Source organism: Cetorhinus maximus, chromosome 4 (genome assembly GCF_964194155.1).
Source record: "Cetorhinus maximus chromosome 4, sCetMax3.hap1.1, whole genome shotgun sequence".
NCBI classification, from domain to species: Eukaryota; Metazoa; Chordata; class Chondrichthyes; order Lamniformes; family Cetorhinidae; genus Cetorhinus; species Cetorhinus maximus.
In genome coordinates, this window is record NC_135882.1 from 50,782,708 (window position 1) to 50,804,239 (window position 21,532).

The window sequence follows — 21,532 nt, forward strand, 5'->3', positions numbered from 1 at the left end:
TGGCAGGATTTTCATTCTGGGCAGGAGGGTGCCCAGCCCACCATCTCCAGAAACTGTTTGGAAACAGCCAAAAGGGCTGCTGAATGCCGAGGCAGACTGGGTAAAAGGCCTGCCTCAGTGCTCTGGGACTTCATCCCAGTTGTAATAAAAGCTGTTAGGCCGTCTAGCCCTCACCCCTTACACCCTCTCACACTCCCTCACTCCCCAACAGCCCTCCATCCCCATACCCCCACCCATCCCCATGGTCCCGCATACCTTCCTTGTCAACCTATGTCTCTCTACCTACCCCCATGACCCCTAAAAGCCCCTATGCCAATTTAGTGCTAAACCATGACTCCCCACTCATCCCCATAGTCCCTTATAGCCCCAATGTCAACTTAGTGCCAACTTATGCCAACCCATGATCCCCACTCATCCCTATGGCCCCTTATGGAAGAAAGATGGTAAGAGGGGAAAAAGCATCCATGGCTAAGCAAAGAAGTTAAAGATAACATAAAGGCAAAAACTAAGGCATACCAAATTGCAAGGGTCAGTGGCAGGCTGGAAGATTGGGAAACTTTTAAAGATCAACAAGGGGTTACTAAAAAAAAAATAAAAAGTGCAAAGGTAAATTATGAAAGAAAACTAGTGCAAAATGCAAAAGCTTCTACAAGTATATAAAAGGAAAGAGAGTAGCTAAAGTGAATGTTGGCCCCTTGGGGATGAGGAAGGGGAGCTAATAGTGGGGAACACAGAAATGGCAGAGACGTTTAATCAATATTTTGCCTCAGTTTTCACGGTGGAGGACACTAGTACCACCCCAATAGTAACAGGTAGTGCAGAGGGTATAGAGAAGGAGGAAATGAGAACAATCACCATCACTAGAGAAAATGTACCAAGCAAACTATTGGTATTAAAGGGTGACAAATCTCCAGGACCTGATGGCCTGCATCCCAGGGCCTTAAAGGAAGTGGCAGTGGAGATAATGGATGCATTGGCTATAATATTCTAAAATTCCCTGGATTCTGGAAAGGTTCTAGTGGATTGGAAAAATGCTAATATAAACACCCTTATTCAAAAAGGGGAGAGGCAGAAAGTAGGAAACTATAGACCAGTTAGTTTAACATCTGTCGTTGGGAAATTGTCAGAATCCATTATTAAGGAAATAGTAATGAGGCATTTGGAAAGTCAAAATGCAATCCATCAGAGTCAGCATGGTTTTATGAAGAATAAATCATGTTTGACTAATTTGCTAGAGTTCTTTGAAGATGTGACAAGCAAAGTGGATAATGGGGATCCTGTAGATGTAGTATATCTGGACTTCCAGAAGGCCTTTGACAAGGTGCCACACAAAAAATTAATACACAAGATAAGATCACACAGAGTTAGGAGTAATATATTAGCTTGGAAAGAGGATTGGCTAACCAACAGAAAGCAGAGAGTTGGGATAAATGGGTCTTTTTTTGGATGGCAAGCTGTAACTAGTGGGGTGCCACAGGGTTTGGCCCTTGGGCCCCAACTATTTACAATCTATATTAATGACTTGGATTCAGGGATAGAAGGTACTATAGCTAAATTTACAGATGACACCAAAATAGGTGGGAAAGTAAGTTGCAATGAAGAAATAAGAAATTTACAAATGAATATGGACAGGTTAGGTGAATGGGCCAAAATCTGGCAGATGGAGTTTAACATGGATAAGTGTGAGGTTATCCATTTTGGTTGGAAGAATAAAAAGGAGACGTATTATTTAAATGGAGAGAAATTTCACAATGCTTCAGTGCAGAGGGATCTGGGTGTCCTCGTGCATGAATCACTGAAAGCTAGTATGCAGGTACAGCAGGTAATAAGGCAAATGGAATTTTGGCATTTATTGTTAAAGGAATAGAGTATAAAAATAGGGAAGTGTTGTTGCAACTGTACAAGACATTGGTGAGACCGCACCTGGAGTACTGTGCACAGTTTTGGTCCCCTTACTTGAGGAAGGATGTAGTTGCAATGGAGGCGGTTCAGAGGAGGTTCACTAGATTGGTTTCAGAGATGCAGGGCTTGTCTTATGAGGAGAGATTGAGAATTTAGGCCTATACTCGCTAGAGTTTAGAAAGATGAGAGGAGATCTAATTGAGGTATATAAGATGCTAATGGGATAGACAAAGTAGACGTGGAGCAGATGTTTCCCCTTGTGGGGCATTCTAGAATGAGAAGCCGTAGTTTTAGGCTGAGGGGTGGTAGATTTAAATCAGAGATGAGGAGGAATTTCTCAAAGGGTCGTGAATCTGTGGAATTCACTACCTCAGAGTGCAGTGGATGCCGGGACGCTGAATAAATTTAAGGAGGCGATAGGCAGATTTTTAATTAGTAATGGGTTGAAAGACTATGGGGAGAGGGCGGGAAATTGGAGTTGAGGCCGAAATGAGATCAGCCATGGTCGTATTGAATGGCGGGGCAGGCTCGAGGGGCTGAATTGCCTACTCCTGCTCCTAGTTCTTATGTTCTTATAGCCCCTAAGCTAACTTAGAGCCAACTTATGCTGACCCATGCCCCACCCACCTCCCTTTGCCCTTACACCCTCCATGGCAACTCACCAACTATCTACCATGGGCAAACCTCAAAGCCATGCTCAGATGAAGTAAAATAAAGCTCCAAATATCTATTACAGACTTCGCCATATAAAAAATACACTTTAATTCATAAAAGCCCATTCAATACATTAAAGTCCCTTCAAGTACTTAATTTCTTATAAAAACAAACATTTGTATTCATAGCCCCATATTCAAGACAACTAACCCCTTAACAACCTCTTGGAGCTGCCAATAAAGCTGTGAACTTACAGATCTCCCACTGTGATAATGATAGGTTGCGGAAGTAGTCAAGCAATAAAGATGCAATAATGATAACCCTCAGGCTTATGTCAACATATAGCAATTGAAATAGCAAGTACTGATTTTTTTTTCAACCAAGACACAGAAGATGTAAAGAGCAGGTATTTAAATATCTTGACAGTTCCACAGACCTATCCAAAACAAAAACAGAATTACCTGGAAAAACTCAGCAGGTCTGGCAGCATCGGTGGAGAAGAAAAGAGTAGACGTTTCGGGTCCACATGACCCTTTTTGTTTTGGATTTCCAGCATCCGCAGTAGTTTTTTGTTTTTACCACAGACCTATCCACCTTTTACACACATTCACATCTACTCTTAAAAATCATAAGTCATACACTGTGGGAAACAGACCTCGCTGCAGCAAAAATGGGGCCTGTTTGAACTTAGCACTGAGTACAAATGGCCCTGGTGTGTTTGGGGTTCCCCCATGTATGAATCACATTCTTCCCCCTTCCCCCACTTGGGCAAAAATAGGATCTGTTGGAAATGGGGACTAGCTTCTGGGTCTGCATGACACTGTGAAAATCCGGGCCAGTGTTTCTGGTGTAAAATTTCCTTTGATAATTGAAATGAACAAATAAAAAAAATTGGGTGCTCAGTTCCCTGATCTGTGCTTCCATTGAGCGAGACTCCACTCTAGGAGCAGTGCTTCTGAAAGTTTACTCAATTGATCCCTACCAGAAATATGCTTTTAAATGTATCTGGTAGCCCTGTGATTGTTAGCTATAATATAACCACTTACAAGGCAATATGCGAAAGGAAGTAACCCATGCCCTTGGCCTGGGTCTAGCTGTCCCAACCAAATGTTAGGTCCATCATACAGGTAAACAAGGAAGTGTTTTGACATTATCCACAGTTACATGAATAATTTCCAAAGACTGTATGCAGAGTTGTGAGGCTGTGGAATTCACTTCCAGGGTTAGTGGTTGGAGTAGGAAGTTCCCTTCCTGGTAGCACTGCAGGTGTACCTACACTAGTTTAAGGATGGGACTCACCATCAACCTCTCAAGGGCAGTTAGGGATGAACAACAAATGCAGGCCTTGCCAGTGATGCTCACATTCCATGGAAGAGTAAATAAAAAGGAGGAAGCTATGGTTAAGAATTTTCTTGGAATTATACTACTGAAAATGGGAGCTTCCACAATCCTGGAGAAGTTGCAGTAAGAGAGCAGCTCCAAGGATTTGCTGTATATCAACATTCAAGATTAGATCAGATGGATGAATGAAGACAAAGTGGATCAAGGGATTCAGGAACATAGGCTAATTGTGATTAGGTCTATTTGCTCGGATAGAGGGTAAACACTGACACAAGCTGGTTGGGCTGAATGGTCTATTTCCATTGTAGCTCCTATGTATTTGCATAATGTTTCATTCACTTGCAAGTGTACACTCAAAAAGTCTTGCTCTGATCGTTCCAAACTAGGAAAATGGTGACACGTTTCTGCATATGATCCAGTTGCAAACAAATGCTCCAACTTGACTACAAATCAGATTTTTCTGAAGAAGTCATATCTCTAGTGCATTGTGCTGTATCTTGTCTTCTAAAAAGCATTTGACAAAGTTATGCATAAAGGGCTGCTAGTTAAACTTGTGGTGGAAATTCAAGTTAAAATTGAGAATGGTTAAGAAACTAGCTAATTACTAGGATTATTATGTCAGTGGGGTTTTCAAACCTTATCGTTACTAAGTTACATTAATGACTTTGATTTGGAACTCGAGACAAACTGATAACAAAGATAGGCAGAAAAGCAAATAGAAGCACGAGTAGGCCATTTGGCCCTTCGAGTCTGCTTCACCATTCAATATGATCATGGCTGATCCTCTATCTCAACACCATACTCCTGCTCTCTACCCAGACCCCTTGATGCCTTTAGAGTTTAGAAATCTAATCTATTTCATTCTTAAATATATTCAGTGACTTGGCCTCCAAAGCCCTCTGTGGTAGACAATTCCACAGATTCACCACCCTCTGAATGAAGAAGTTTCTCCTCATCTCAGTCCTAAATGGCCTACCCCGTATCCTGAGATTGTGACACCTTGTTCTAGATCCCCCCCCAACCAGAGGAAACATCATCCCTGCATCCAGTCTGTCCAGCCCTGTCAGAATTTTATACCTTTCAATGAGATCCCCTCTCATTCTTCTAAACTCCAGTGAATATAAGCCTAGTTGGCCCAATCTCTCCTCATACGACAATCCTGCCATCCCAGGAATCAGTTTGGTGAAACTTTGCTGCACTCCCTCGGTGGCAAGTATACCCTTTCTCAGGTAAGGAGACCAAAACTGCAAACAATACTCCAGATGTGGTCTCACCAAGGCCTTGTACAGCTGCAGTAAGGCATCTTTGCTCCTGTATTCATGTCCTCTTGCAATGAAGGCCAACATCCCATTTGCCTTCTTAACTGCTTGCTGCACCTGCATGTTTGCTTTCAGTGATTGGTGTACAAGGACACCCAGGTCCCTTTTTGTACATCAACACTTCCCAATCTATCACCATTTAAATAATACTCTGCCATTCTGTTTTTCCTACCGAAGTGGATAACTTCACCTATCCACATTATACTCTCCACTGCATCTGCCATGTATTTGCCCACTCACTCAACTTGTCTAAATCGCCTTGGAGCCGTTTAATATCCTCCTCACCACTCATATTCCCACCTAGTTTTGTGTTGTCAGCAAACTTGGAAATATTACATTTGGTTCCCTCATCCAAATTATTGATATATATTGTGAGCAGCTGGGGCCCAAGCACTGATCCCTGCAGTACCCCACTAGTCACTGCCTGCCATTCCGAAGAAGACCCATTTATTCCTACTCTCTGTTTCCTGCCTGCTAACCAATTCTCAATCCATGCCAATATATTACCCCCAATCCCATGTGCTTTCATTTTACACACTAACCTCTTATGTGGGACTTTATCAAAAGTTTTCTGAAAATCCAAATGCACCATATCCACTCGTTCTCCCTTGTCTATCCTACTAGTTATGTCCTCAAAAAAATTACAGTACGTTTGTCAAACAAGATTTCCCTTTCATAAATCCATGTTGACTTTGTCTAATCCCGTTCATATTTTCTAAGTGTCCTGTTATTAAATCCTTTATAATAGACTCTAGCATTTTCCCTACTACTGATGTTAGGCTAAACTGGCCTGTAATTCGCTGTTTTCTCCCATCCTCCTTTTTTAAATAGTGGGGATACATTTGCCACCCTCTAATCTGCGAGTTGACTCTGAGAAGGCAGCTTAAAATGAGGTTAAACAAAATATGTAAGAAGGTGGAACAATAGCAAATTAAATTTGATAGACAAATAATAAAGGCAAATTGTCTAACAATGTAATTCCAATCATCTAAACATGAGAGGGAGATTGACATTCTGGAGGTAATTCAGAAAAGAGCCACAAAGCCTGATTCCTGATATTAGCGGACTGATGCTATGAGGAAAGACTGAAGGAATGTTGGCTTTTTGACATTAAGAGGAAGCAAATGAGCGGTTACCTTACAGAGATATATAAAATAATAATTAGTATGGAAAGGTGGATCCAGAATATTCCTACATACCAAACATTAACAGTGGGACACAGATTCAAACTGGTAGAAGACAAATTTAGTAGTAATGTCAGGAAGTTCTTCTCCACATCCGTTAAAGGATGGCCACCCTCTCCCAGGAGCTGCTGAACAATCAGAGGGCCAGCAGTCTCAGCAGCATCACCGGGAGTACCGGCCACTGCTGGGAATGTGCCTGGATGAGAGGGCACCATGGAAGTAGGCCGCCCTCCTGACCAAGTAATTAAGTGTGGGGGGCACCAGACCCAGTCAGGTAGGCCCTGATGAGGGGATGGGTTGGTGAGAGTGAGGGGGCTGCTGTTGTGAGAGCAGCCATTTCCACCAAGCAACCCCCCCCCCCAGGGCCCACTGAATGCACGAATAGGAGGACCCCTACAATAAGGTTGCAAGGAGGCTGCCAGGGTTCACTTGGCTGCCTCTCCACCTCGAGGAGAGCCACCTGCTAATGGTAAGATGCCAGTGGCAGTGGCAAGAGGCCCTTAATTGTCTATTAAGTGGCACAAGGGGCATCCTCCAACTTCCCACCATTGGTAAAATGGTGGCAAGCAACAGGCAGTCCAGGTAGTCCACCCCCTGTCATTTTAGGGCACCCCCCACCAGCGCCTCCCAGTCCACCCCAGAGGGCTGGTAAAATATGGCCTGTTATACTCACCTTTTCTGGATCTCAGAGTACCTGCAATTAAGTGACACTCTTGGTTCTGCCTGTAAAGAGGTGGGGTAGTCTCAAATCAGCCTCTAAGCTCTGACACTCTGTCCTTAAAGATACCTTGTCCTGGTAAGGATACCTCTTACACCTGGTTTACAGAGATGAAGAGACAAAATCAAAGTCATCTACTGACTAACACAGAGAGATTAGCAAAGGGGAAGAAAAACTCTGCTTCTGAGTGACCAATGTGTCAGAAGTACTTGCCTCTTTTTGTGTCAGTCAATAAGCATTGACCTCCAGACAGGTTGTCTCTACTTTTCCTCCTTACCTTACAGCCTTACTTTTAACAAAGGGAGGCATACAAATATGAAGAATCATGACCTGTTTACGATTCACTAAATACTCCTTCACTGGGCCTGAGCCAGAGATAATGACTTTATAACTTAATTGCATACAAACCTCTATTAACTATTCATTTCCTTGTTCTCAGTTCAACAGCCGACCTTTATGTTATAGGGGCATTCATAAACAATTTACAGCTATTTCTGTTACAAATATGAAGGTGTTGCTACAGGCAATTTTAGAAGGACTGTTCCCACAAACTATCCATCAAAAGATCCAGAGAAATGTCTACTTTGATGCCTATTTTAATTTAATTTGAGGCTAGCACTGTGGCCTTGTCACTGTTTATCTGCATGGAATTAGGCTAATTTTTAGGTGTGAAATAATCCTTTTTTAAAATTTTAATATGCTTTGAAAGTACGCATGCGTTGATCCCAGAATAAAGATCCAGTATGATGCCCTAACTAGTTTGCTTAACTATGCGGATCGCCAGAGTCTGGTCTTTGAGATTTACCAGGAAATTTAGTTTTTCAAAAGATGTCTCTGTTTTGTCCTGTACAATGGTTGGTAATGTTATGTAAATGTATTGCTGCCTTGCATTTTTAACATGAAAATTACACCAGGCAATATTTCCTTTTCACTTTCAGACCTTCTTGGACTGAAACCAGCTCCTAATAATGGAACCCATGGCAGTATGAACCACATTTTACGGAGTCCCCTGTACAGGCCGTCCATGCCAGATGAAGTGGTTAAACCATCCCATATTATGGTTGCTTCAGCCGTTCAGGATGATTTGGGTTGCACGTGTGATGAGAGGGTCAGAAAATAACACTTACATTTTCCAACCATTCGCTCATTTTGAATTGCTGAGATAATGTTTAGCTCAGTCAATTATTTTGGTGTAAAAAACCTCTCCTATGCAGCCTTGGTTTTACCTGAACTAAAAAATATATTAGAGGCAAAACCTTCCATTTCTTCATTAATATAGACCTGCTCTTATTTCATCTTTGTCAGAAATGAAAACCCTGATTTTAACCCCACCCACCTGATGGGAGTGTTAGGGAGAAGGCTTAAAATGGCAGAGGGTGCTACTTGCTGCACTCCCAACACGTTGCACCTGCTGCTACCATTTTAACTGTCTCCAGAAGCAGGCAATGGCCTCGTTAATATTGAAATGTTAGGGTCCGGTAATGTAATTTTGACCCTGATGTAATTTTAATTCAGGATCATGTTTGTGATTACCAATGCCAGAACTAGTGAAATCTAGTGGCAGGCAGGATCATGACAGAAGAAACCTGGGAAAGTTACTTCAGAGAATGTTTTCTAATGGTTTCGTTGTGAGAAAGGAGAAACAGGAGAGCTTCCCCCAGGATCTACAGGGAAATTTTCAGACTCCCCTGCCTCACTCCTGGCCATGATTGTTTCAGAATCCCTCCAGCCTGCCACGCCACCACCCATAGCTGAACACTTAATGTACGCTTGGGTAGCTACCCCCTAGCATCCGAAATTCGGCTTCACATCATTCCCACCAGATTCAGGCTGGAGTCGCCATTCTCATGCTTAACTTAGGCTTGGGAGTAAAAATAGCCTTGGCATCATGCTGGTGCCATTGTGACATGCTTCCCTTTTACCCTGGCCCCTGCACAATGCACACCCACCTTGTGTTCAAATCAGGGCTGAAATGTTTGCCTTTGATTCTTTTCTTATTTAGTGCTGACATTTGGTAAATGTAGTTTAAGATTATCCCAACTCTCAGCAGTGTAGCACAACCTTGTAAGTATGTATGTTAGTACATTAACATCTACTGTTTCATTGCCTTTATAAATTTATTTTAATTATTTTAGAACAAAGGAGATGACCTGAACAAACGTCTACACCACAGAGGCACAGAAGGTAAGGCTTTTAGAATTGTAAGTACGTTCAATTTCAGTACTATTTTGTATTTTTATGAAACTGGAAAAAGGGATCTATTTATGAAAATAATTCAACGTTATTCATGGGCGTCATTAAGTTTGCAAGTTGTAAAATTACCAGTTTGTTTGGGATCCCTGCTGGTATGTAACTTTTGTATTTATCATATTGCCTTTTTAGTTTCCCTGATAGAAAACAAACATCTACTTTATGGACGTCCTGCTATTCTGTATCGTACTAAGTACTATATCTTACATCATCAAGGCTATATAAGTGGATATAGTGAAACCTTCTCAATGCCACTGTGGACTTCATACACAGTTCCTAAACAGGTTTGTGCTCAGCAGTTTAAAAAGTATTTGTCAAGTGTTGCAAATGATACCAATTTGAGCGTTCTTGATGTTGACATGACACGTGAATGGAAACAAATTTTTATTCCCCAATACTTAAACCCTTCAGCTTGGACAGAAAAGGCTGGATTTAATGGGGCGCCACAGTCCCCATCCACACCCCCCACCCAACCTGAATAAAGAGTGCGGGAGTCGCCTAAAGCTGCTGGGCTTCCCGCAGAGTGTGGACCTCGCTCCGTTGTTTTGTTGTGTGGTCGTGGTTTAGATGGGGTTTGGGAATTGTCTAGTCTTCAAAATGTACGCTGCTCGAGGCAATAGCCTTTTTAACTAGAACTATTTATTTATAGTAAGTATTTACACATTTGGATCTCCACACGCGGTTGGAACTTTTGCTATCCAAAATCTGTCTTATTACTCAGTCATATGATACCAAAGTACTTACGTTTAGGGCAGAATCATCCCAGATTTCCACTAAGTGCTGTAGTGGGCGTGAAAAAAGACGTTTTACCCGCTGGCTGCAATGGCGGGTTTTCGCGCCGTATCATCCCCTTCCCGGCGCACTCCGTCTCATTAATAATGCATTCACGGGAAACATGCTGGATCGCTGGCAGGCTTGGATTTTCCGCTACACTGTGACCTCAGTGTTTTCTTGCTCTAGGCACCATATTTGAAGCACACCAGAGCACAGCCTACTTCATGTTTATAGACCAGGTCTGCTCCAGGCAATATTTGGCCCTGAAAGCAAAGGTGATGGTAGCTTACAAATTTAGTGACGCCTCTCTGGGGCGCCTGCTGGGTGCAGTGGAAGGCCGCCGTGAGGTCCTCTACCCCTCTCTGGCCGCAGGAAGTCCACTAGATTCACCAATCTGGTCTGGGAGTCGGTGGCAGCGGTGGTCAGTGGAGGTCAGCCATTCAGTGCAGGAAGAGGGTGAATGCTCTCATCCATTCCGCCAGGGTAAGTCAACCACCTCATCACTCTCAACTCACACACTCACAAACCCATCACACATCCACAGGGATCTCGCACCTCCAGGGACAACACCACTAACTCTCACACACACCCTTACATCTCCATCAGGCTCATATCCTCTGGAGCGCACGTCCTCATCCCAACCATGTCTCCGCTCACCAGAAACATTCCACGCAGTACCAGGCATCCTGCTAACACTCTCTCTATCTGTTTTCATGCAGGAGAAGCTGTCTCACAACAGCTGGGAGAGATTCCAGGCCAGGGATGGGGTGGTCCACATTAGACCCCTCGCTCACTTTGAGGAGCGTGCCACCGTGCTGACTGGCGAAGACGCGGATGGTGCCTGTGACGATGGTGAGGTCGGCGACGAACACTCAGGTGAAGATCTTTCTCCACGTTATCCCTCTGTCAACGCAACTGTGAGTGCTCCTCCTGTTTTTGCCTTCACTGCCCTGTACTAATTATCTCCATTTTGGTTCACAGAGAGCTCTGCAAAGTGACTGATGCCCTCAGCCAGCCAGTCCCTCAGCTCCATTCATGTCCTCACCAAGAGGACACCTCCTCCATTGAAGAGCTGGAAATAAGCAGCCTGGAAGACCTGTCACAGCGCTTACCCACACCCTCCACCAGCGCGGAGACACACACCTCGGTCTACAGCAGGCTTGAGTTCACAATCTGATGGTCACCGCACAGACACGTGTCCGCAGCAGGAGGAGGCAGGTTCAGCCGAGCTCCATGGTACTTGGAGGACTGCTGGGAAAGAGGCATCTGTGAGGTTCAAGTCAGATGATGAGCCTCTGGAATCGACCTTCCAACTCATCGTGGAGAGTCAGCAGAAGACGAAGGAACATCACGCAGAGCTGTCGGAAGCCATCAACAGAGCACCACGTGAGTTGGAGGAGTGCGTCCACCTGCTCTCTGTGGTGCCCACATGTGCATGTATGGTGGTCACCATGGAAGGATGGTGGATGTCATGGAGACCCTAGTCCAGAAGAATGAAGAGATGTGTGCAGACCTGCACTCCATCGTGGTAGCCATGGGTGAGTTCCAGCAGTGCAACACAAGAGGGAAATGGAGCACCTCGACATCCTTCCAGGTGCTCCTTCCCCTCCAGGAGTCAGGCCCTCGGGCACCCGAAGGGAGGAGGAGTAGCAGCTGGACACCCCTGGGAGAGGGTGTGTGTGGCAGGACCTTTTGGAGACTCGTGCAAGCACTCTCCCACGCACGCAAAGCCTTCCTCCATCACACTCATCTCACTGTTCTAAGCATTTTGAATGCTGCCTGCTGGGGTTCTCTTTCAGTTGTCCATCTGAGCCGACCTACATCTCTGCCCACCCACTGATCACACTCCCATGCAGCATCTGTGTCTGTCCAACACGAGGCTCCGCTCACTTTCGATTTCTGAGAAATGGTAATTGTCAAGTTTATCGTAAGCTCCCCTGTCCTTTCCCCTCCCCCAATCACCCATGTCCTTTCGCCCATCACTGTGGAACCCCTGGCATCACCTTCCACCTCCCCACCATCACCCACCAACCCGAAACCTTGTCTTTCCAGGATGTCCAGGTGGACGTGCACATTCCCTACCTTCCTGAAAATCCCACCCCCATCTACATTGACCTCCCCGACCTCCTCCTTCCCACCCCCAGGGTCCGTGTCTTCCTCCGAGTCCCCACCAACTGCCCTCGCCCCTTCTACCATTACTGATGTAACCTCAGCCTCCTACCCTACCGGCTCCCTATGCCCCCTCTCACACTCACCATTCCCTCTTACCACATCCACCCTGAGTTTGCACCCCAGGAGGCAACCATTGATTCCACATACACTCCCTTGCAGGTTTACTTAGACATCTCCCTTCTCCACCGGGCACCTGCCCCCCTCCGAACTCCCTCCTACCATGGACACCTTCCCCCCTCCAAACTCCCTCCCCCCTCCGACCCCTTCCCCCTCTCCGAATTTCTCCTCCACCAGACACCTGCCCCCTTCCGAACTCCCTCTTCGCCCCGGACAACTTCCCCCCACTCCGAACTCCCTCCTCCCTCCAGACACCTTCCCACCCCTGAACTCCCTCCTCCTCCCCCACCCCCGACTCCTTCCGCCCGCTGAATTTCTCCTCCACTGGACAACTTTCCCCCCTCCAAAATCCCTCCTCCCCCCAGAAACCTTCCTCCTTCCGACTCCCTCCTCCCCCCCCCCCCCCCCCGGACACCTTCCCCCTCTTCAAGTCCCTCCTCCCCTGGACACCTTCCCCCTCTCCGAACGCCCTCCTACCCCCAGACACTTTCTCCCCCTGCTCCAAGCTCCCTCTTCTGCCCAGACACCTTCACCCCACCTCCGAGTTCCCTCCTCTCCGGATGCCTTCCCACCTCCAAACTCCCCCCTCGCCCAGACATCTTCCCCCCCCCACCGGAACTCCCTCCTCCCTGAGGTACCTTCCTCTCTCCAAAGTCCATCCCTTACACCTTCCTCCCCCCTTACACCTACCTCCCCTCCTGCAGCATTCTCCCCTGTTACACCCTCCTCCCTCCATACTATCTCCCCCCCCACCCCGGATGCACTCCTTCCCCCTCCCAAATTCACACCCTTACACCTTCATCCCGCCACCACCACCCCACCGCCCCCCCCCCCCCACCCCCCCCCCCCCCACCCAACCTCACCTCCTGCCTCCCAGTATACCTTCCTCTCCTACTCACACCTAGACCTTACTCCCCCACCCCCCTCACCGCCGGTACACCTTCCTCTCCCACTCACAGCTGGACCTCCCTCTCCCCGTCCTTCACCAATCACCCGTAGCAGCCCATGGCCAAGACCGCGATGTTCCGAAGCAGACTCGAGACATCATCGGAGACCTTCCATCTTCCGAGAGCTGCTTCGCGGCAGAACCACGATCATGAGAATCCACCCAGCATGCGATGCACGTGTTCCTCCAGGGTCCGGTAGCTGTAGGGCTCCAGCATCTTCTGCTCCTCGGATGTCCGCAATATTAGCAAGGCCCTAATGGTAAGTCCCGGCTTCAGCATGTCACACTAGTTCAGACATATTCTGGACCAGCGTGTTTTCCCACTGGCGCAATGATAAATCTGGTGTGGCGGGATGATTCCGGTCGGGCCTTACTTTGCATCCAATTAGCGGGATGCAAATCATGTTCATGTCAGCCTGTAGTGGGATTCGCGTTCCGCCATTGTGAACACCATCGGATGACCCCGCTGTGATTTCACGCCGGTGTGAAACCGATTTCTGCCCCTCACACTGAATTCTCCCCCCTCACCTGCCTGCCACGATGCCTACTGCCAACAGGACTGGATGACTCCGCCCTTAGACTTTGCCCATGCGGGACTGGGGGAATCTATGGGCAGCAAGACTCCGCCACCGACCCCGATCCATCGCACTTTCTTCCGCTGCGACCCAGGTGGTGTCCTGCTCTTGGAGGTTCTCCTTAAATGTACTTCAGCAAGCTTATTTGGCTGATCCAGTCTTCTTCTTCCATCTGGTGCTGTCCATTCTACTGTCACTCTGGCGGGGCGCACGTCCAGGAGACAAAGGTTGCAGTTGTCTCTTCATCACCATGTCCCACAGGCACCTCTGACCAGTCCTCTGCAGCACTTCTTCATTGGTGATGCTGTCTCTCCGCGTAACGCCCAGGATGCATGGGCAGTGCTCCGGATGATCAAAATAAATTGATAACATTTTTTTCTACATTCTTATTTTATTGGAAGAAAACTGCTTAACATTACCTTGCAAACTTGAGAGACTCACTTGGTACCATTGTAACCGAGCCTTTTACATCCAAATGCAGGTGGAGCTGTTTAACCTTCCAGATTTTCTGAGCAACTGTGTGAGACCTGATATACGCATCTCTACAACACACAGTCAAACTTGTTCAGCTTACAGAGCAGACAGACAAATTTCCTATGGATTTCTCTATCCTCCCAGTAAGTTAATTTATTTTCTGCAACCTTTATGAAGGTGAATTGGTAGATTTAGATGATAAAACACAAAACATAATATTTCAGTAAATCTGCTTATCTAGAGGTCTGACTTGCTTCACCCAGTTCACACCAAGCGTGTCAGGGTCCTTGCTTAGTTACTGGCCCTCTATCACAATCCTGTTGAAGTTGTGGCAATAGTGCACCAGTAGAGCTGCTCATTTTCAGCCACAATATGGTTTAAAATCTGTGATTTGTTATTGCATGGTGATCAAGATAAATTGATAATAGTTTTCTCCTAAACAATTATTTTGTTGGAAGAAAGTGGCTTAAAATTACCTTCCTAACCAATAGTGACATGACCTTTTAGACAAGAATTACATTTTTATCTCTAATATTTAGATTGCGATTGACTTCATTGATTCTGTCATGGGTTTAAAACTAGAGGGGAAAGGGGAAATTCAGCTCAATTCAAACACAAATTTCTGTATGATTTGTTTAAGTGATATTTGATTGGGAGTCCCTTTTGAATTTAGAAATTGTATAGATTCATAAAGCTTCAGTCAGCACTTTGGAGATATTTATCAGCCTGCTTGTTTCAAATTATTGAGCTTGATTTGGAGCTTGTGAGTGGCAGTGTGGCAGGAGCCAAGGCCATGAATAGGGCAGATTGAAGCCCCTAAGGCTGCCTAAAGAGCCAGGAAGGGGAATTGGAGACCTAGTCAGACTTCATATAGTGTTACACAGTACCATAGCATATCACTGTTTTTCACCATCACAGTTTAAGTTAAAGACTTTAATGTCATTTACTGATTGGAACAAAGCTGAGCCTTCGCCAGTCAGTTTTACTTCCTAGAATATGGATTTTATTTTAAGAGCTCCTGAACTGTGATGTGAATTCTGCAGCAAAGTCTACTTTCTGTTCGAGTATTAGTTAATTTATTAAATTGTACATCATTAAGCTTTTCAAAATGTGCTAAGGATAATTCCTTTATGGTGAAGAATTGATGCTGGATTTATTCAAATCCAATTTTTTTACTTGAGCTGTTTTTCGATTACCATTTTCCCCAAATTTACCTTAAACCCTTGGTTTGAGATTGCAGCATACGAGTCTCAGTTTATGGAAGTGGACAGATTGATTTCGCTGTCAAATCCCACCATCAGAATGCTCCAGCTCTTTTGTCACTTGCTTACCCACTTTTACAGTGGTTTTGTTACAAATTATTTGGTCTGCTCATGAATGAAACTTAAAATAAGACAGACTGGAAAGATACCTGATGTGGAGATTTAGTACCTGGATATGCTGTCATGAGGTTAGCATTAGTGCACATTTTTTGACAGAATAATGAAAACCTTTGCCTATCCTGGAAACACTTGATGCTACCATTCAAGATGAATAAACATTGTATTCCGAGCACTGACACCCTTGACCTTAATGGACATAAAAATTCAATGATAAATCAAAACGCAACAAATGAAATTAAAAACCCTGATGACTATTTTGTTCCTTTTAAAAAGTGAACTTCACAATACTTTGTAGTGAAAGAGCAACAAAAGCTTAGCAGTAAAATGTAAAGTATGTAACATTTTAAATACTTAATCCTCTTCACAGGTAGACAGTTACCTGTTGAATAGCAGAAAATTAAGGATGGCAGTGTTAAAAATATTCTGTATGATTATTTTGCCCAATATTTGAATTGAGGTCTTATCCCAGACGGCCATTTTCAATCTCATTTTCCCTTACTGATTTAGAATGAGGGGCTATAGGGCGGATTTTTATCTTCACTGAATGGATGGTAACCTGACTGATTACGTCAATGGAATGAAAATCAGGTGGACTCTATAACCAAATTTTTGCCCAGGCAGTGAAAATGACAAAGACAAACTGAACGCTGGAACTCTCAAAAGTACTGGAAACATTCAGCCAGTCTGACCACATCCGTGATGAGAGAAACAGTTAACATTTCAGGACAATGACATTCCATCAGCGAAAGTGACAACCTACCTCTGTAGCACTTGCGTCTTAGATTAGAAAAGAGGATACCTTTTATACTGTTTTGCTACAATGTTTATAGCATTTGAGTAAACCAGTGTTCCAGGTTAACTCCTCCCTACGGCTCACTACTTTGTGACTTTGAGAACCACCTCTTTCCAAGGCTAAAGAATCCAGTTCCTGCAATTGTTCCTCATAATCAAGGCTTCTGAGCCTGTTTGAAGGGAAAATCGACCTCCCTTGTGCAGATATTCAAACTGAAACTGAAAAAAAGTTTCCCTTTAGGGATGAGTTGAATGCAAATGTCAGGCTGGGATTGAAACTGGGATCACCTAATCTTGTTTTGTAATTTAACCACCAGTAGAGGAGGATTTGGTAGCAATTTGTAGTGACATCATAAATGGCATTGAACTTGTTGGTACTTTTTAAATATCATTAATACAATTCCTCTCGACCACTGCTACCCACCCTCCTGCCCAACAATCATCCTTGAAATGTTTCTGTTGGCAAGGAAGGATATATTTCAAAATATATGAAATATCTAATTTGATAATTGTTATGCTTTATTTCTAAACATGAACATTTAAATATGAGACATGTTGCATAAAGATATGCAATTGTTTTTTTTGCAAAAAAAAATGCACAGATATAATTCACTGTAATTCCATCAGGCCAATTTTCATTCTTTTCTCTTATTTTGCAGCCCTTGGTTCCTCGCTTGATTCTAAATACGATGCCCTTCTAACTTCGAATTTTGTTCCAATGTATCCTGCCTTTAAAAGTGAGTATTAGTGTTTGTCAAGTGTAAAGGGAAAACAACTGGTAAAGTAGTAGAACCTTAGGGCTGGATTTTGTGCGCCTGATGCTGCCTCACCCATCGGTTGCAGACTCAGCAGGCAACCCCTGTCAGTTAAGTGGGGGAGGCCCGACAGAATCAAGTGCCCTTCAGGCACTTAAGTGGCCACCGCTGGGCCTCCCCTGCCAATTGAGGTCCTGGGCGACAGAAGCCCCACCTGCCGAGAGCTGCCGGCCAAACAGAAGAGGGCAGCTACTCGCTGCCGCCAGTGCCGGCAGGAGCAGTGACTGCTGGCGGCATTGCACCCACCAGAGACCAGGAATGTTGTGGGGCCCCAGACCAAAGGTGAGTGATGGTGCGATGGGGATTGTGGGGTGGGACTCGCAGGAGTGGGGCAGTGTGTAGGAGGCAAGGGCAGGAAGTTGGCTTTCAGTGGTACTCCTCTTCCTGGTGCCAGGTCCCCCGATCAGGCACAGATGAGGGACATTGCCCCTGGGAAGCCGCTGGCAATCCTGATAGGGTTGGCTGGGTGGCCTTCCGACGGTGTGGGAAATCTGTGTGGTTCCTGTTATATTCCTGAGGCACCACTAAATCGCAGTGACCTTGGGGATAATGAGTGCCAATTGGCTCACTCATGAATCTAATTGACATCTCGCCGTTGGTGGTTGGGAATTCTGCATAAGCCCCTTCTGCCCTCCGACTTAATCAGGAATGGTTCTCCTGCTGCCAGGAGACTGACATGGGGACCTCTCCCACAATTAAGTGGGCCTGGCTGCCATGGTTCCCCCGGCAATGGAGTGTATTAAACCCAAGCTCTCAGCTCCATGCTTTTGTATTGAGGACGTAGTAATTTGGTTTGGCCACTAGATGGAGTCAGAATCATTTTTATGTCCGACTGGTTAACAACTTGGAGATTGTGACTTGTTAATTATCCCCTAATTGCCGATGATATCAACTGGACTACCAGTTCTGGGCTCCTCTCACTCTAGTGAAGAGTAGAGTAGTTTTTAGCTTTGATAATGCCATACTATAGCAAGAAAAAATATAACGCCATCGAGATGTTGCTAACTGGCTGTTGTACAATCCTTCAATAGTATTGGTAGGCTGTCAGTTTCAGGTTACTTTTGCATTGATATATAGATCATTGACATTTTTAAGTGTTGTGAGATACCTATTCCAAACAGAGGCTCACCTCGTTACAAAGAACTGTCATTTATATTTGAAACTTTGTGCTTGTTAATAATTGTATTGTTTTCATCAGCTGCTATTTTTCTGTTCTGATTGCTGTTGTGCAGGAGTGTGGAACTACTTTCACAAGGTAATGGTGAAAAAACTGGCAACGGAACGGAATGGAATTAATGTTATAAGTGGTCCCGTGTTTGATTATGACTATGATGGTCTCTATGACACACTTGATAAAGTAAATCGGTAAGCCTAGCCTTTCTGTTTTTGTCCTGTTTAAATATAAGGCAATGCATTTTATTTACATTTTGATAGCTTGACTCTGTGCTGACCTGAGATTAGCTATTTACTGATACCATTACGCTCTGGATTAACTATACTGACCCTGCTCAATAAATATGACATTTAATACAGGGGCCTGAAGAGCTTAGTTTTTGCTTTCCTAGTAATTTATCTCCAGGACACAATTTTTGATTGTGACATCTTTCATCTATGGTGGAAGAAAAACCCAAAAGAGTTGCTTAGCAAAAGCAGTGCTGCTCCAATTTGGAGCACCCATATAATCACAATCATTAGATAATGCACATAAACCACAAAGTCCTGATTATAACATGTGCCATGAAAGGAGGGTAAACTCTCTGCCTTTCCCTCTCCATGCATCTACATTCTTGAGTCCCTCTTCTGTTGCTTTGTCTTCGCCTTTCAGACTGGCCCGAAAGTGCGTTGGAGTAACTCCCACTCTGGTGGTGTCACTTCACCAGAAAACTTCATTTAACTGTATAAATCGGGGAATTTGTCACAATTCTGGCCGTGTATTCCCCAGTTGTTATTTTTCGCATTAAGAACTTTTCATCCATAAGATATTAGTGTGAAGCTCGATTTCCCAGCTTCGAACCGCTTGGGAAACAATGATATGCAGGATCGCATTTTTCTTTATACATTCATGTGATGTGAGTGTTGCTGACAAGGCCAGCATTTATTGCCCATTCTTAATTGTCCTTAAGAAAGTAGTGTGAGCTGTCTTCTTGAACCGTTGCAATCCATCTGGTGGAGGTTCACCCACAGCGCTGCTAGGCAGCGAGTTCCAGGATTTTTGACTTAGCAACAGTGAAGGAGCAGTGTTATGAGTGTGAATTTTATGGAGTGGGGGAGGGGATTGGCATATTGCTTGCCCCCACCCTGCAGCAATATAGAAAGGTCTCCACCTTTTTCAGACGACCATAGCGCTGGACCCATCAGCAAACGCAAGAGGAGTGCGACACTGACCTAGTCTCCAGTTATGATGTCATGTTACCATTGAACAGTGTTCAATATCGTGTCAGCAATGTTGATTTTCTCTCATTGTAATGCATTACTTGTAACATGGAGAATTGGCTTTCACGAATAACGAGCGATGTTGTGAAAATCAGTGTACGGTCACAAATCATCCCTTTTTATAACAACTGTAAATTTTCTGTAAATAAACGCTTAAAGTAAATATTTTAAAGAAAAAAAAAAATAATATGCTGGGGGCGGCCGTAACAAAGTGAAAGTGGGATTTCCATCCCTCAGGGCCAGGAAGCCAGGCCTTCAAGAGCTGCTGGCCAATCAGATTGCCCGGCAGCTCAGTAATCCCAGCAGTGCCAGAATGGAGTAATGGGCCACTGCTGGGATGACCGAGATGAAGATTATGGATACCAGTCTTTAAAGTAAGCCCAGCATTTTTGGTTAAACAGGGATCGGGGACCCTAGTGAGGGGAGGAGGAGCAGCTGAACTCGAGAGGCCCTGGGGAAGGCACAAAGTGGGGGGTTGTCATCTTGGCGGATAGGGGCGGCAGAGACAGGGGAACCCCCTCCCCAAAGGTAGTACCGTCCCTTCCTTCCTGCCTTTTACCCTGAGTTGGGAAAGTAGTGGGTTGGCCACTTTCCTTCCACCTTCCCCTGCCCAAAATATTATGGAGGTGGAAAGAGGCCCTTAAATGGCTTTTCACTGGGAACAGCAACCTTGATAGGCCTACAGGTGGGCAGGCTGGCTGACGCCTTACTGCCCACCGTAATATGTTCAGGCATACCTAACACAAAGGAAGATGGTTGTGGTTGTTCAAAGCCAATCGTCTCAGCTCCAGGGCATCACTGCAGGAGTTCCTCAGGGTTGTGTCCTAGGCCCAACCATCATCAGCTGCTTCATCAATGACCTTCCTTCCAACATAAGGTCAGAAGTGGGGATGTTCGCTGATGATTGCACAATGTTCAGCACCATTCACAACTCCTTAGATACTGAGGCAGTCCATGTCCAAATGCAGCAAGTCCTGGACAGTATCCAGGCTTGGGCTAACAAGTAGCAAGTAACATTCGTGCCACACAAGTTGAGGCAATGTCACCAACCAAAGATAATCTAACCATCGGCCCTTGACATTCAATGGCATTACCATCGCTGAATCCCCCATTATCAACATCTTGGGGGTTACCATTGACCAGAAACTGAACTGGACTAGCCATATAAATACTGGAGCTACAAGAGCAGATCAGAGGCAAGGAATCCTATTGCGAGTAACTCACCTCCTGACTCCCCAAAGCCTGTCCACTATCTACAAGGCACAATTCAGGAGTATGATGGAATACTCTCCACTTGGCTGGATCAGTGCAGCTCCAACAACACTCAAGAAGCTTGACGCCATCCAGGACAAAGCAGCCCACTTGATTGGCACCACGTCCACAAACATTCACCCACTCCACCACTGATGAACAATGGCAGCAGTGTGTTCCGTCTACAAGATGCACTGCAGAAACTCATCAAGGCTCCTGAGGCAGCACCTTCCAAACCCACGACCACTACCATCTAAAAAGGCAAGGGCAGCCGATACATGGGAGCACCACCACCTGGAAGTTCGCCTCCAAGCCACTCACCAACCTGACTTGGAAATATATCGCCGTTCCTTCACTGTCGCTGGGTCAAAATCCTGGACTCCCTCCCTAACAGCACTGTGGGTGTACCTACACCACAGGGACTGCAGCGGTT

The 21,532-nt window shown here is 45.2% G+C and overlaps 1 protein-coding gene across 3 annotated transcripts in view; it reads left to right on the top strand.

The window, feature by feature from the left end:
* enpp2 (ectonucleotide pyrophosphatase/phosphodiesterase 2) overlaps nucleotides 1–21,532 on the top strand; it is a 118,397-nt gene that overhangs the window by 87,346 nt on the left and 9,519 nt on the right. For all 3 annotated transcript variants that reach the window (XM_078540173.1, XM_078540174.1, XM_078540175.1), the window contains 6 exons: nucleotides 8,057–8,226; nucleotides 9,254–9,302; nucleotides 9,513–9,652; nucleotides 14,434–14,569; nucleotides 17,260–17,337; nucleotides 18,648–18,780. In XM_078540173.1, coding sequence (XP_078396299.1) covers nucleotides 8,057–8,226; nucleotides 9,254–9,302; nucleotides 9,513–9,652; nucleotides 14,434–14,569; nucleotides 17,260–17,337; nucleotides 18,648–18,780 — 706 coding nt within the window. The remainder of the gene's footprint in view (nucleotides 1–8,056; nucleotides 8,227–9,253; nucleotides 9,303–9,512; nucleotides 9,653–14,433; nucleotides 14,570–17,259; nucleotides 17,338–18,647; nucleotides 18,781–21,532) is intronic.